The sequence below is a fragment of the Oncorhynchus kisutch genome, linkage group LG8, assembly GCF_002021735.2.
Source record: "Oncorhynchus kisutch isolate 150728-3 linkage group LG8, Okis_V2, whole genome shotgun sequence".
Taxonomy (NCBI): Eukaryota; Metazoa; Chordata; class Actinopteri; order Salmoniformes; family Salmonidae; genus Oncorhynchus; species Oncorhynchus kisutch.
Window position 1 is genome coordinate 5,508,338 of NC_034181.2, and position 14,701 is coordinate 5,523,038.

At 46.0% G+C, this 14,701-nt stretch overlaps 1 protein-coding gene across 1 annotated transcript in view; it reads left to right on the forward strand.

Annotated features, from left to right (window-relative positions):
* The first annotated feature begins 2,929 nt into the window (after nucleotides 1-2,929).
* The window catches only part of wdfy3 (WD repeat and FYVE domain containing 3), a 217,582-nt gene continuing 205,810 nt past the window's right edge, over nucleotides 2,930-14,701 (forward strand). Inside the window, 1 exon segment of the mRNA XM_031829582.1 lies at nucleotides 2,930-3,301. Within this exon segment, the coding sequence (XP_031685442.1) occupies nucleotides 3,270-3,301 (32 nt within the window). The 5' untranslated portion in view covers nucleotides 2,930-3,269.

Genomic DNA, 14,701 nt, shown 5'->3' on the forward strand with positions numbered 1-14,701 from the left:
GAAACCAAGATTGAACTCTTTGGCCTGAATGCCAAGCGTCACATCTGTAGGAAACCTGGCACCATCCCTACGGTGAAGCATGGTGGTGGCAGCATCATGTTGTGGGGTTGTTTTTCAGTGACAGGGACTTGGAGAATAGTCAGGATTGGGGGAAAGATGAACGGAGGAAAGTTGGAGACCTGCTCCAGAGCGCTCAGGACCTTAGACTGGGGGCGAAGGTTCACCTTCCAACAGGACAGCGACCCTAAGCACACAGCAAAAACAACGCAGCTGTGTCTTCAGGACATGTCTGAATGACCTTGAGTATCCCAGTCAGAGCCCGGACTTGAACCAGATCAAACATCTCTGGAGAAAATAGCTGTGCATCGACACTCCCCATCCAACCTGACAGAGCTTGAGAGGATCTGCAGAGAAGAATGGGAGAAACTCCGCAGATACAGGTGTGCCAAGCTTGTAGCGTCATATCCAGGAAGACTTGAGGCTGTAATCGCTGCCAAATGTGCTTTAACAAAGTACTGAGTAAAGGGTTTGAAATGTGGAAAAAAAACTGTTTTTGCTTTGTCATTATAGGGTATTATGTGTCGTTTGATGAGGAGAAAAAACGATTTAATCCATTTTGCTAATGTTAGCCCTACTAGCCTGCTAATGTTAGCCCTACTAGCCTGCTAATGTTAGCCCTACTAGCCTGCTAATGTTAGCCCTACTAGCCTGCTAATGTTAGCCCTACTAGCCTGCTAATGCTAGCCCTACTAGCCTGCTAATGTTAGCCCTACTAGCCTGCTAATGTTAGCCCTACTAGCCTGCTAATGTTAGCCCTACTAGCCTGCTAATGTTAGCCCTACTAGCCTGCTAATGTTAGCCCTACTAGCCTGCTAATGTTAGCCCTACTAGCCTGATAATGTTAGCCCTACTAGCCTGCTAATGTTAGCCCTACTAGCCTGCTAACGGGGAGAGACTATAAGGACACCGCTGACGCTTAAACCGACTAGCAAAACCCTTAAACGTGATCTAGTCCCTTACCAAGCTACAGAATGAGACATGATCTAGGCCCCTACCAAGCTACAGTAGACATGATCTAGGCCCCTACCAAGCTACAGTAGACATGATCTAGGCCCCTACCAAGCTACAGTAGACATGATCTAGTCCCTTACCAAGCTACCATAATGAGACATGATCTAGTCCCCTACCAAGCTACCGTAATGAGACACGATCTAGTCCCCTACCAAGCTACAGTAGACATGATCTTGTGCCCTACCAAGCTACCGCAATGAGACATAATCTAGTCCCCTACCAAGATACAATAATGAGACATGATCTAGTCCCTTACCAAGCTACCGTAATGAGACATGATCTAGTCCCCTACCAAGCTACAGTAATGAGACGTGATCTAGTCCCTTACCAAGCTACAGAATGAGACATGATCTAGGCCCCTACCAAGCTACAGTAGACATGATCTACTCCCCTACCAAGATACAGTAGACATGATCTAGCCTCCTACCAAGCTACAGTAGACATGATCTAGTCCACTACCAAGCTACAGTAGACATGATCTAGCCCCCTACCAAGCTACAGTAGACAAGATCTAGCCCCCTATCAAGCTACCGTAATGAGACATGATCTACTCCCCTACCAAGCTACAGTAGACAAGATCTAGCCCCCTACCAAGCTACCGTAATGAGACATGATCTAGTCCCCTACCAAGCTACTGTAATGAGACATGATCTAGTCCCCTACCAAGCTACAGTAATGAGACATGATCTAGTCCCCCTACCAAGCTACCGTAATGAGACATGATCTAGTCCCCCTACCAAGCTACAGTAGACATGATCTAGTCCCCTACTAAGCTACAGTAGACATGATCTAGTCCCCTACCAAGCTACAGTAGACATGATCTAGCCCCCTACCAAGCTACAGTAGACAGGATCTAGCCCCCTATCAAGCTACCGTAATGAGACATGATCTACTACCCTACCAAGCTACAGTAGACAAGATCTAGTCCCTTACCAAGCTACCGTAATGAGACATGATCTAGTCCCTTACCAAGCTACAGTAGACATGATCTAGTCCCCTACCAAGATACATTAGACATGATCTAGCCTCCTACCAAGCTACAGTAGACATGATCTAGTCTCCTACTAAGCTACAGTAGACATGATCTAGTCCCCTACCAAGCTACAGTAGACATGATCTAGCCCCCTACCAAGCTACAGTAGACATGATCTAGTCCCCTATCAAGCTACAGTAGACATGATCTAGTCCCCTACCAAGCTACAGTAGACATGATCTACTCCCCTACCAAGCTACAGTAGACATGATCTAGTCCCTTACCAAGCTACCGTAATGAGACATGATCTAGCCCCCTACCAAGCTACAGTAGACATCATCTAGCCCCCTACCAAGCTACAGTAATGAGAAAATCTAATTTGCTAAATGATTAATGTTGCCTGGCTGGTGGCTGCTCGAGGTAGGTAGCTCCTAGGCAATGGTATATTCCTGTCCTTGTGTGTGTGAGGGAAGTTGAACCCCCCCCCCACAGCCCCCAGATGGTATGTTCCTGTTCGTCTCCCCACCAGCCCCTTTACCCCACCCGCAGTTAGCAGTTATTTCTCCCCTGTTCTCAAGCCCAGATGGTATCTTCCCATCCTGTTGAGAGAGACTGACCCTCCACCACCCCCATTTCTAACCCTTAGGTGGTATGCTCCACCAATTGCTGTACCTCACCATGGGTAGGCCTAGCAGTTATATCTGCTGTTCTCAAGCCCAGATGGTATCTTCCTGTCCTGAATGCCCCCCCCCACCCCAACCTCAAGATGGTGTGTTCTGTCCTGTTGTGATGGTGCCTCCCCCTTCCTGCCACCCTCCCCCTACCCCGTAGTACCCACTCCACCCGCGTGGTCTGTTGTGAGGCAGGTGACAGGGAGGGGGGAGGGGGATCAGCTGTGCCAGTCCCTGAAGGCCACACCACACTGACTGCCTGCCTGTACGCTGGCACACACAGTTCCAGGCACTGCCAACACAGAGATAGAGCTGTGCCTCCAGCCTACCCTCGTCACCAAGTCTACTGAGCCACTCTGGATACCACTGATGTCTTAGTAACCGGATGGCAAACAACCAAATGCAGATCAACATTATCCTTCGTCTTCTCTATCGAACATGAAGCCCTTTGCTCGGGGCTAAGAGGAGAGGGGATTTTCCTTGTCTTGGTTTTTGTGGAAATGGAGGGGTATTAATTCTGCGTCTCTGTGTCTGTCGTGAGGTGACATCTTGAGATGCTGACAGGACACCTGGAGAAGAACAGCAGGTATGGAAACATAAAAAGGGGCTCGGTTGGTGGACGGTGGTGGTGATGAGGCTTGTCTCCACGGTGACCGGGGTTTTTTTGTTTTTACTGTTCAGTGAGAGCTTATCGGACACGCACAGCGGATTGATTTGTGGCAACGATCGACGTGAAATGGCTTCTTCTTCTGTGCTGTGTCGATGGAACACCGAGGAGGGATTGTCAAGAGACAATCTGTGCAAGTAGTGTGGGACCATCAGGGTGGTTTGGATACACCCGTTTGTTTTGTTTTGTTAGTTTTAGTGTAGCCTATAAATTGCTATGATCCAAAACTAAATAATAGCTGATTTTTCATTCTTAAGATACATATTTAGTAGACTTTTAAAACAACACACACAACTCTTATTTGTCATTGTGCCCTAAGCTTGTGTAATGCCCCACATTGACAAGGGCTGAAGAGAGCTTACATTTGTAGCTTCTGGAAATTGCATAAAAACATTAGGCTCATTTATACCTCAGGCCTTTTCTTCTCAGAGAAAGGAAGACTTTCTGTTTACTAAATTAAAGCAGATTTTAGAGGCAGATGACTTTGCTCAAGACATGGGTAGAAGATGTATGGTCCACGGACAGTAGGATATGGGTAGAAGATGTATGGTCCACGTACAGTAGGATATGGGTAGAGGATGTATGGTCCCGTACAGTAGGATATGGGTAGAGGATGTATGGTCCCGTACAGTAGGATATGGGTAGAGGATGTATGGTCCACGTACAGTAGGATATGGGTAGAGGATGTATGGTCCACGGACAGTAGGATATGGGTAGAGGATGTACGGTCTTCATCTTATGGACTTTATACAATAGCCTGTCTTTAGTTTGTTACCCAATTGAACAGACTAGGAACAATCACAGACCTGAAATATTTCCCCTAAATGATTTCGTCTTTCATTTGTCAGACGATTCCAGTCGTCCACAACTCTAAAATGTAATGCAGGGTCCACGCATTTTGAAATGACAAAATTATATTTAGTCCATCATAAAGGTTATTGACATTCATCGTAGTCCGCTTTCATCAATTTCAAGATTTACTGATCGAAACGTGTGTTTCTGTGTGTGTCTGTGTGTGTCTGTGTGTGTCTGTGTGTGTCTGTGTCTGTGTGAGCGCTGGGCTGGGAGCCTGAGGTAAATGATGTGTAAACTCGCTGATATAAAAATGATTATGATGGAGGTGGGTCTGGATGTGGTGTGTCAGGCCTTGTTGACTGAGGTCGTAATAGAAAGGATGAAACACTCTTGACATCTCTGTGTCTCTCAGGGTCGTGTCTTGACTTGCTTGGCATGAGATGTGGGCTACTTCCTGTACGTTCTGGCTCTTACCTCAGGCTGTAGAGAGGGCTCTAGATGGGAGTTTTAGCGTGGACATTGCCAACTCCGATAATGGCAAAGATACAAAGATTAGTCCTCATTCTATCTCTGTCTCACTGCCTCAGACTGTTGTTGTGACTCGAACTATGTTTTTGTTGTTGTTGTGACTCGGACTATTTTTGTTTTTGTTTCGACTCGGGCTATGTTGTTGTTGCTGCTGTTGTGACTCAGGCTATATTGTTGTTGTGACTCGGGCTATGTTGTTGTTGTCACTTGCTATGTTGCTGCTGTTGCGACTCGGGCTGTGTTGTTGTTGTTGTGACTCGGGCTATGTTGTTGTTGTCACTTGCTATGTTGCTGCTGTTGCGACTCGGGCTGTGTTGTTGTTGTTGTGACTCGGGCTATGTTGTTGTTGTGACTCGGGCTATGTTGTTGTTGTTGCAACTCGGGCTATGTTGTTGCTGTTGTTGCGACTCAGGCTGTGTTGTTGTTGTTGTTGTGACTCGGGCTATGCTGTTGCTGTTGTGACTCGGGCTATGTTGTTGCTGCTGTTGTGACTCGGGCTGTGTTGTTGCTGCTGTTGCGACTCGGGCTGTGTTGTTGCTGCTGTTGCGACTCGGGCTGTGTTGTTGCTGCGACTCGGGCTGTGTTGTTGCTTTTGCGACTCGGTCTGTGTTGTTGCTGCGACTCGGGCTGTGTTGTTGCTGTTGTGACTCGGGCTGTGTTGTTGCGACTCGGGCTGTGTTGTTGTTGTTGCTTTTGCGACTCGGGCTGTGTTGTTGCTGTTGCGACTCGGGCGACGTTGTTGTTGTGACTCGCACTATCTATGTAGGCTAGTAGGTGAAGACCCAATAGCAGTTAGTGGTTTTTATATATTTTTTGGCCTCTGCTGGGACATGCATTTGAGATTGCCCCATGTACACCTAAACCAGGCCTATGCCAAACCTTTGCGGTTTCCAGGACCCAGACCAACCTGCTGGATTTAAAATTGTGTTTTCATGAGGAGTGTATAATGACTATCATGTTACTGAATCTGACCAGCTGTACAGTGGGGGGAAAAGCTCCATTGTTGACACTTGCTTCATCGAAAATTATGTATTTATCATAACATGTTTAGGAATTAACAGATTTTTGTCAGCAGTTCTAGTTGTTTTTTTTCTTAGTGGATTTTCCAGGCTCCTCCACCATCCCCTGACTAGCCTGTCCTGTCACAGCAGAGCCGTGTTACTGTGGTTACGGCACAGAGGCGCCGTCCCAAATGCCACCCTATTCCCTAGTGCACTGGTCAAAAGTAGTGCGCTATATAGGAAATAGGGTACCATTACTGCACACTGCATAGGGAATAGGGTCCTATTTGTGACGGAGCCAGAGGAAGCCACACAGTCCCTTTTTGAAGAGTTGTTAGGCCTAGGTCTCAAATGGCACCCAAGGGCTCTGGTCAAAAAGTAGTCCACTACATAGGGAATAGGGTGCCATAGGGCCCTGGTCAAAAGTAGTGCACTACATAGGGAATGGGGTGCCATAGGGCCCTGGTCAAAAGTAGTGCACTACATAGGGAATAGGGTGCCATAGGGCCCTGGTCAAAAGTAGTGCACTACATAGGGAATGGGGTGCCATAGGGCCCTGGTCAAAAGTAGTGCACTACATAGGGAATAGGGTGCCATAGGGCACTGGTCAAAAGTAGTGCACTACATAGGGAATAGGGTGCCATAGGGCTCTGGTCAAAAGTAGTGCACTACATAGGGAATAGGGTGCCATTTGAGACACAATAATATTTTACCCTGGACAATGCTTTCACTTTATCTTACAGGAGTTTGTGCTAACTGCTCTTTGAGGGGTTTGTTGAAGCTGGCGTCCCTCTAGGAGAATGTCTTGGAATAGACTGAAGCTGGCGTCCCTCTAGGAGAATGTCTTGGAATAGACTGAAGCTGGCGTCCCTCTAGGAGAATGCCTTGGAAAAGACTGAAGCTGGCGTCCCTCTAGGAGAATGCCTTGGAAAAGACTGAAGCTGGCGTCCCTCTAGGAGAATGCCTTGGAAAAGACTGAAGCTGGCGTCCCTCTAGGAGAATGCCTTGGAAAAGACTGAAGCTGGCGTCCCTTTAGGAGAATGCCTTGGAAAAGACTGAAGCTGGCGTCCCTCTAGGAGAATGCCTTGGAAAAGACTGAAGCTGGCGTCCCTCTAGGAGAATGCCTTGGAAAAGACTGAAGCTGGCGTCCCTCTAGGAGAATGCCTTGGAAAAGACTGAAGCTGGCGTCCCTCTAGGAGAATGCCTTGGAAAAGACTGAAGCTGGCGTCCCTCTAGGAGAATGCCTTGGAAAAGACTGAAGCTGGCGTCCCTCTAGGAGAATGTCTTGGAAAAGACTGAAGCTGGCGTCCCTCTAGGAGAATGTCTTGGAAAAGACTGAAGCTGGCGTCCCTCTAGGAGAATGCCTTGGAAAAGACTGAAGCTGGCGTCCCTCTAGGAGAATGCCTTGGAAAAGACTGAAGCTGGCGTCCCTCTAGGAGAATGTCTTGGAAAAGACTAGAAAAGAAGAAGAGGAGTCAACATTCCTGGAAGGCCTTTTGTCTTGTTGTTCACTTTCCAATCTGCATACCAAATGGCACCCTATTCCCGACATAGCGAACTACTTTTGACTACAGCCTTATGGGCCCTGGTCAGAAGTAGTTTTCTATGTAGGGAACAGGTTGCCATTTGGGACACGCCTCCAAGTCTATTCCTCTTCTAAAACGCTTCAGCTGCAGGTAGCCTAGTGGTTAGAGTGTTGGACTAGTAACCAGCAGGTAGCCTAGTGGTTAGAGTGTTGGACTAGTAACCAGCAGGTTGCCTAGTGGTTAGAGTGTTGGACTAGTAACCAGCAGGTTGCCTAGTGGTTAGAGTGTTGGACTAGTAACCAGCAGGTAGCCTAGTGGTTAGAGTGTTGGACTAGTAACCAGCAGGTTGCCTAGTGGTTAGAGTGTTGGACTAGTAACCAGCAGGTAGCCTAGTGGTTAGAGCGTTGGACTAGTAACCAGCAGGTTGCCTAGTGGTTAGAGCGTTGGACTAGTAACCAGCAGGTAGCCTAGTGGTTAGAGTGTTGGACTAGTAACCAGCAGGTAGCCTAGTGGTTAGAGCGTTGGACTAATAACCAGCAGGTTGCCTAGTGGTTAGAGTGTTGGACTAGTAACCAGCAGGTTGCCTAGTGGTTAGTGTTGGACTAGAAACCAGCAGGTAGCCTAGTGGTTAGAGTGTTGGACTAGTAACCAGCAGGTTGCCTAGTGGTTAGAGTGTTGGACTAGTAACCAGCAGGTTGCCTAGTGGTTAGAGTGTTGGACTAGTAACCAGCAGGTAGCCTAGTGGTTAGAGCGTTGGACTAGTAACCAGCAGGTTGCCTAGTGGTTAGAGTGTTGGACTAGTAACCAGCAGGTTGCCTAGTGGTTAGAGTGTTGGACTAGAAACCAGCAGGTAGCCTAGTGGTTAGAGTGTTGGACTAGTAACCAGCAGGTTGCCTAGTGGTTAGAGTGTTGGACTAGTAACCAGCAGGTTGCCTAGTGGTTAGAGTGTTGGACTAGTAACCAGCAGGTAGCCTAGTGGTTAGAGCGTTGGACTAGTAACCAGCAGGTAGCCTAGTGGTTAGAGTGTTGGACTAGTAACCAGCAGGTGGCCTAGTGGTTAGAGTGTTGGACTACTAACCAGCAGGTAGCCTAGTGGTTAGAGCATTGGACTAGTAACCAGCAGGTTGCCTAGTGGTTAGTGTTGGACTAGTAACCAGCAGGTAGCCTAGTGGTTAGAGTGTTGGACTAGTAACCAGCAGGTTGCCTAGTGGTTAGAGCGTTGGACTAGTAACCAGTAGGTTGCTAGGTCGAATCCCCCATGCTGACCGGTTAAAAATGTGTCGTTCTGCCCCTGAACAAGGCAGTTAACCCACTGTTCTCCAGTAGGAAGGACATCGTTGTAAATAAGAATTTGTTCTTAAACTGACTTACCTAGTTGAATAAAGGTTAAAAAAATTATGTAATGCCACTGTTCTGTTGACCGTTGAATTTGTTTTGTGAAATCGGTTTGATTGTTGTTCTCCATGGTTAAGGATGTATTTTTGTCAAGTAGAAACTTCACGTCAGTTTACGAAACAACAACAGCGACTTTCATTGAGGACTGACTTCAGGATTTCAATGGTTGTGCTTCAACTAGGTAGACCTGCACTCTCACTATTGTAGCTAGTTGGCTTATCCTGGAAAAGTTAGAATGACCAAACACTTTGTACATTATTCAGTGTTTTGTTTGTTTCAATTCAATATCGTTGTCTTTGTTTCTTCATTTTTCATCAACAGGATTCATTAATTAATTGTATTAATATAATAATCAATTGATGCATTATGCTGCTATCTAGGTTATGTAGGCTTTATTTCCAATGTTACCAGGCGTTTTGCAAGTAAGGTCCATTGAGACTGTCATAATGGATACTTTGCTTTTAAAAGGTGACTACACTTCCTGTTTTAGCCTAATTTTAGATTTGGTTCTGTAAGAAGTGCTAGTGGCCATGCCTGAATTCAAAAAGGAGTTGGTTTCAGGGTGTGGTTTGATGTGGGTGTCTCGTGTGTGTGTGTGTGTGTGTGTGTTTGCTTTTGGAAGAGTTGGCTGGTGTGTGACCGGTGACAAAGTTGGTTTAACTTTGGATAGCCTATCTCGGGCCTAGTTAGGAACCGTCCAAATAAATTAAACATTGTAAATGACACAAAATAATCGCCCCCCCCCCCCCCCCCAAAAAAAAGTGATTCTAATCAAATGGAACGACCCAGCAGTCTCCAGTAGTTGGTTTTGTCTTTCCATTGTCTGCCTATGAGGTAATAGAGAAAGGATTGAAGTGAACCATAACCTCAGGAACCTGATTACAGGGAGATGGATATTTGTAGTCGGTAGGTATGTACATCTTTCCCTTTTCAAGACCATTTGATTATGTACTGCGCTTCCGGGAAAGTTTTTATTAATTTTTTTTACAAATTTTGTTACGTTACGTTACGCCTTATTCTAAAATTGATTAAAGAGTTGTTGTTTTTTCTGTGGGAAACATTGGAGTCAACATGGGCTAGCATCCCTGTGGAACGATTTCGAAACCTCGTGTGGTTTCAACTCAAAATTAGGAACGTGTTCCTAACGTTTGGTATACTCAGTGTACACATTATAATTATTTTTTAAGCAAAACTAGGGCTGATGAACCTGAATAATACAAGTAAACTATTTTGAGGAAGTGTATACTGGCTACGGCATCTCAACATGAACAAACAGTACTATTGGTGCTTTTTCTCTCGTTTTTCAAGCGTAGGTCTTTTTAAGGGTGTATTCGAGCACACTCGTTGGGCTAGGTACTGGGGCGGCAGGGTAGCCTAGTGATTAGAGTGTTGGACTAGTAACCAGCAGGTAGCCTAGTGGTTAGAGTGTTGGACTAGTAACCAGCAGGTAGCCTAGTGGTTAGAGGGTTGGACTAGTAACCAGCAGGTAGCCTAGTGGTTAGAGTGTTGGACTAGTAACCAGCAGGTAGCCTAGTGGTTAGAGTGTTGGACTAGTAACCAGCAGGTAGCCTAGTGGTTAGAGTGTTGGACTAGTAACCAGCAGGTAACCTAGTGGTTAGAGTGTTGGACTAGTAACCAGCAGGTAGCCTGGTGGTTAGAGCGTTGGACTAGTAACCAGCAGGTAGCAAAGTGGTTAGAGTGTTGGACTAGTAGCCAGCAGGTAGCCTAGTGGTTAGAGCGTTGGACTAGTAGCCAGCAGGTAGCCTAGTGGTTAGAGCGTTGGACTAGTAACCTGCAGGTAGCCTGGTGGTTAGAGCGTTGGACTAGTAACCAGCAGGTAGCCTAGTGGTTAGAGTGTTGGACTAGTAGCCAGCAGGTAGCCTAGTGGTTAGAGCGTTGGACTAGTAACCAGCAGGTAGCCTAGTGGTTAGAGTGTTGGACTAGTAACCAGCAGGTAGCCTAGTGGTTAGAGTGTTGGACTAGTAACCAGCAGGTAGCCTAGTGGTTAGAGTGTTGGACTAGTAGCCAGCAGGTAGCCTAGTGGTTAGAGCGTTGGACTAGTAACCAGCAGGTAGCCTAGTGGTTAGAGTGTTGGACTAGTAACCAGCAGGTAGCCTAGTGGTTAGAGCGTTGGACTAGTAACCATCAGGTAGCCTAGTGGTACAGTGTTGGACTAGTAACCGGAAGGTTGCAAGTTTAAACCCCCCCCCCCCCCCCCCCCCCCAGCTGACAAGGTACAAATCTGTCGTTCTGCCCCTGAACAAGGCAGTTAACCCACTGTTCCTAGGCCATCATTGAAAATAAGAATTTGTTCTTAACTGACTTGCCTGGTTAAATAAAGGTAGAAAAAGGGTACCAGCCGAACCGAAGCATGCGGAAAGCCTTCACAGTCGAATGCCGATAGCCCATTATCAAACAGGCCAACTCCTGTAATGAAGAGTCATCTTGAAATGTCGTAGCCACTTCCTCAAAAATATTTTATTTTGATTGTTCAGTTTCGCTGTCAGCCATAGTTACGTCATACTGCCTCCACATTACGTCATACTGCCTCCACATTACGTCATACTGCCTCCACATTACGTCATACTGCCTCCACATTACGTCATACTGCCTCCACATTACGTCATACTGCCTCCACATTACGTCATACTGCCTCCACATTACGTCATACTGCCTCCACATTACGTCATACTGCCTCCACATTACATTATACTGCCTCCACATTACGTCATACTGCCTCCACATTACATTATACTGACTCCAGCTCACATTACATTATACTGCCTCCACATTACATTATACTGCCTCCACATTACATTATACTGCCTCCAGCTCACATTACATTATACTGCCTCCAGCTCACATTACATTATACTGCCTCCAGCTCACATTACATTATACTGCCTCCACATTACAATATACTGCCTCCACATTACATTATACTGCCTCCACATTACATTATACTGCCTCCACATTACATTATACTGCCTCCACATTACATTATACTGCCTCCACATTACAATATACTGCCTCCACATTACATTATACTGACTCCACATTACATTATACTGACTCCACATTACATTATACTGCCTCCACATTACATTATACTGCCTCCAGCTCACATTACATTATACTGCCTCCACATTACATTATACTGACTCCACATTATATTATACTGCCTCCACATTACATTATACTGACTCCAGCTCACATTACATTATACTGCCTCCACATTACATTATACTGACTCCAGCTCACATTACATTATACTGCCTCCACATTACATTATACTGCCTCCAGCTCACATTACATTATACTGACTCCAGCTCACATTACATTATACTGCCTCCACATTACAATATACTGCCTCCACATTACAATATACTGCCGCCACATTACAATATACTGCCTCCACATTACAATATACTGCCTCCAGCTCACATTACATTATACTGCCTCCAGCTCACATTACATTATACTGCCTCCAGCTCACATTACATTATACTGCCTCCACATTACATTATACTGCCTCCACATTACATTATACTGACTCCAGCTCACATTACATTATACTGACTCCAGCTCACATTGTAAAGTGGTGGGTGATGCTCTGGTCCTGCCTATCGTTGAATATACATTACACACTCGAATGGGAGGTGCACTTTAATTATCAGTTAAGATTTGAGAATTTAAAATAGTAGCTCTTTTTAAACCTGGCCATCAAAACAGTTTTTAACTTGTGATTGCAGCTACTCTGGTGCTGTCTGACAGGTGGTATTCCTCTAACTAGTCTCTGTCTGACAGGTGATATCCCTCTAACTAGTCTCTGTCTGACAGGTGGTATTCCTCTAACTAGTCTCTGTCTGACAGGTGATATCCCTCTAACTAGTCTCTGTCTGACAGGTGGTATTCCTCTAACTAGTCTCTGTCTGACAGGTGGTATTCCTCTAACTAGTCTCTGTCTGACAAGTGGTATTCCTCTAACTAGTCTCTGTCTGACAGGTGGTATTCCTCTAACTAGTCTCTGTCTGACAGGTGGTATCCCTCTAACTAGTCTCTGTCTGACAGATGGTATCCCTCTAACTAGTCTCTGTCTGACAGGTGGTATTCCTCTAACTAGTCTCTGACAGGTGGTATTCCTCTAACTAGTCTCTGTCTGACAGGTGATATTCCTCTCCTCTAACTAGTCTCTGTCTGACAGGTGGTATTCCTCTAACTAGTCACTGTCTGACAGGTGATATTCCTCTCCTCTAACTAGTCTCTGTCTGACAGGTGGTATTCCTCTAACTAGTCTCTGACAGGTGGTATTCCTCTAACTAGTCTCTGTCTGACAGGTGATATTCCTCTCCTCTAACTAGTCACTGTCTGACAGGTGGTATTCCTCTAACTAGTCTCTGACAGGTGGTATTCCTCTAACTAGTCTCTGTCTGACAGGTGATATTCCTCTCCTCTAACTAGTCACTGTCTGACAGGTGGTATTCCTCTAACTAGTCTCTGTCTGACAGGTGATATTCCTCTCCTCTAACTAGTCTCTGTCTGACAGGTGATATTCCTCTCCTCTAACTAGTCTCTGTCTGACAGGTGGTATTCCTCTAACTAGTCTCTGTCTGACAGGTGATATTCCTCTCCTCTAACTAGTCACTGTCTGACAGGTGATATTCCTCTCCTCTAACTAGTCTCTGTCTGACAGGTGGTATTCCTCTAACTAGTCTTTGTCTGACAGGTGATATTCCTCTAACTAGTCTCTGTCTGACAGGTGGTATTCCTCTAACTAGTCACTGTCTGAGGTGATATTCCTCTCCTCTAACTAGTCACTGTCTGACAGGTGATATTCCTCTAACTAGTCACTGTCTGACAGGTGATATTCCTCTCCTCTAACTAGTCTCTGTCTGACAGGTGGTATTCCTCTAACTAGTCACTGTCTGACAGGTGATATTCCTCTAACTAGTCACTGTCTGACAGGTGATATTCCTCTAACTAGTCTCTGTCTGACAGGTGGTATTCCTCTAACTAGTCTCTGTCTGACAGGTGATATTCCTCTCCTCTAACTAGTCTCTGTCTGACAGGTGATATTCCTCTAACTAGTCTCTATCTGACATGTGACATTCCTCTAACTAGTCTCTATCTGACAGGTGATATTCCTCTAACTAGTCACTGTCTGACAGGTGATATCCCTCTAACTAGTCTGTCTGCTGTGCGCCAATTTAATTCCACAAAATGATGTAAATTAACCTATAGACTGACCTGCATGACCGTTAACCGTTAACCAGTCCCTGCTTTTGACTTATCCCTGAAACCACAGCTGGTTGGGTAATTGTATACTAGCTTACTACATTTTACTTAGACGTGATCTCGTTCTCCATGCAATTCATTACCAAATGAAACGAGCCAATATGTTTTGGAAGGAAGCTGTAAAAGCCTCTATGCCCATTATTGAGAGAGGAGAAATTAAGGGAAACGAGCTGAGGTAAGCAGTAATTGGAAAAACCTGATTTGGCTGCAAATGGTGAGAATTAATGAATGTCTAGGCCTTTTCTCTTTATTCTGTGAGTCAGGAAATAGAAGGACGATAGAAAGTCTCTCAGAGGGCCTCCCGAGTGGCGCAGTGGTCCAAGGTACTGCATCACAGTGCTAGCTGTGTTACTAGAGATCCTGGTTCGGGTCCAGGCTCTGTCTCAGTGGTCTAAGGTACTGCAGTGCTAGCTGTGTTACTAGAGATCCTGGTTCAGGTCCAGGCTCTGTCTCAGTGGTCTAAGGTACTGCATCACAGTGCTAGCTGTGTTACTAGAGATCCTGGTTCAGGTCCAGGCTCTGTCTCAGTGGTCTAAGGTACTGCATCGCAGTGTTAGCTGTGCCACTAGATATTCTGGGTTAGAGTCCAGGTTCTGTAGCAGCCGGCCGTGACCGGGAGACCCATGGGGGGCGGTGCACAATTGGCCCGGCATCGTCCGGGTTAGGGGAGGGCTTGGTCCTTGTCCCATCGCGCACTAGCGACTCCTGTGGCGGGCCGGGCTCAGTGCACGCTGACACGGACACTAGTGTTTCCTGCGACACATTGGCTTGGATGGGTT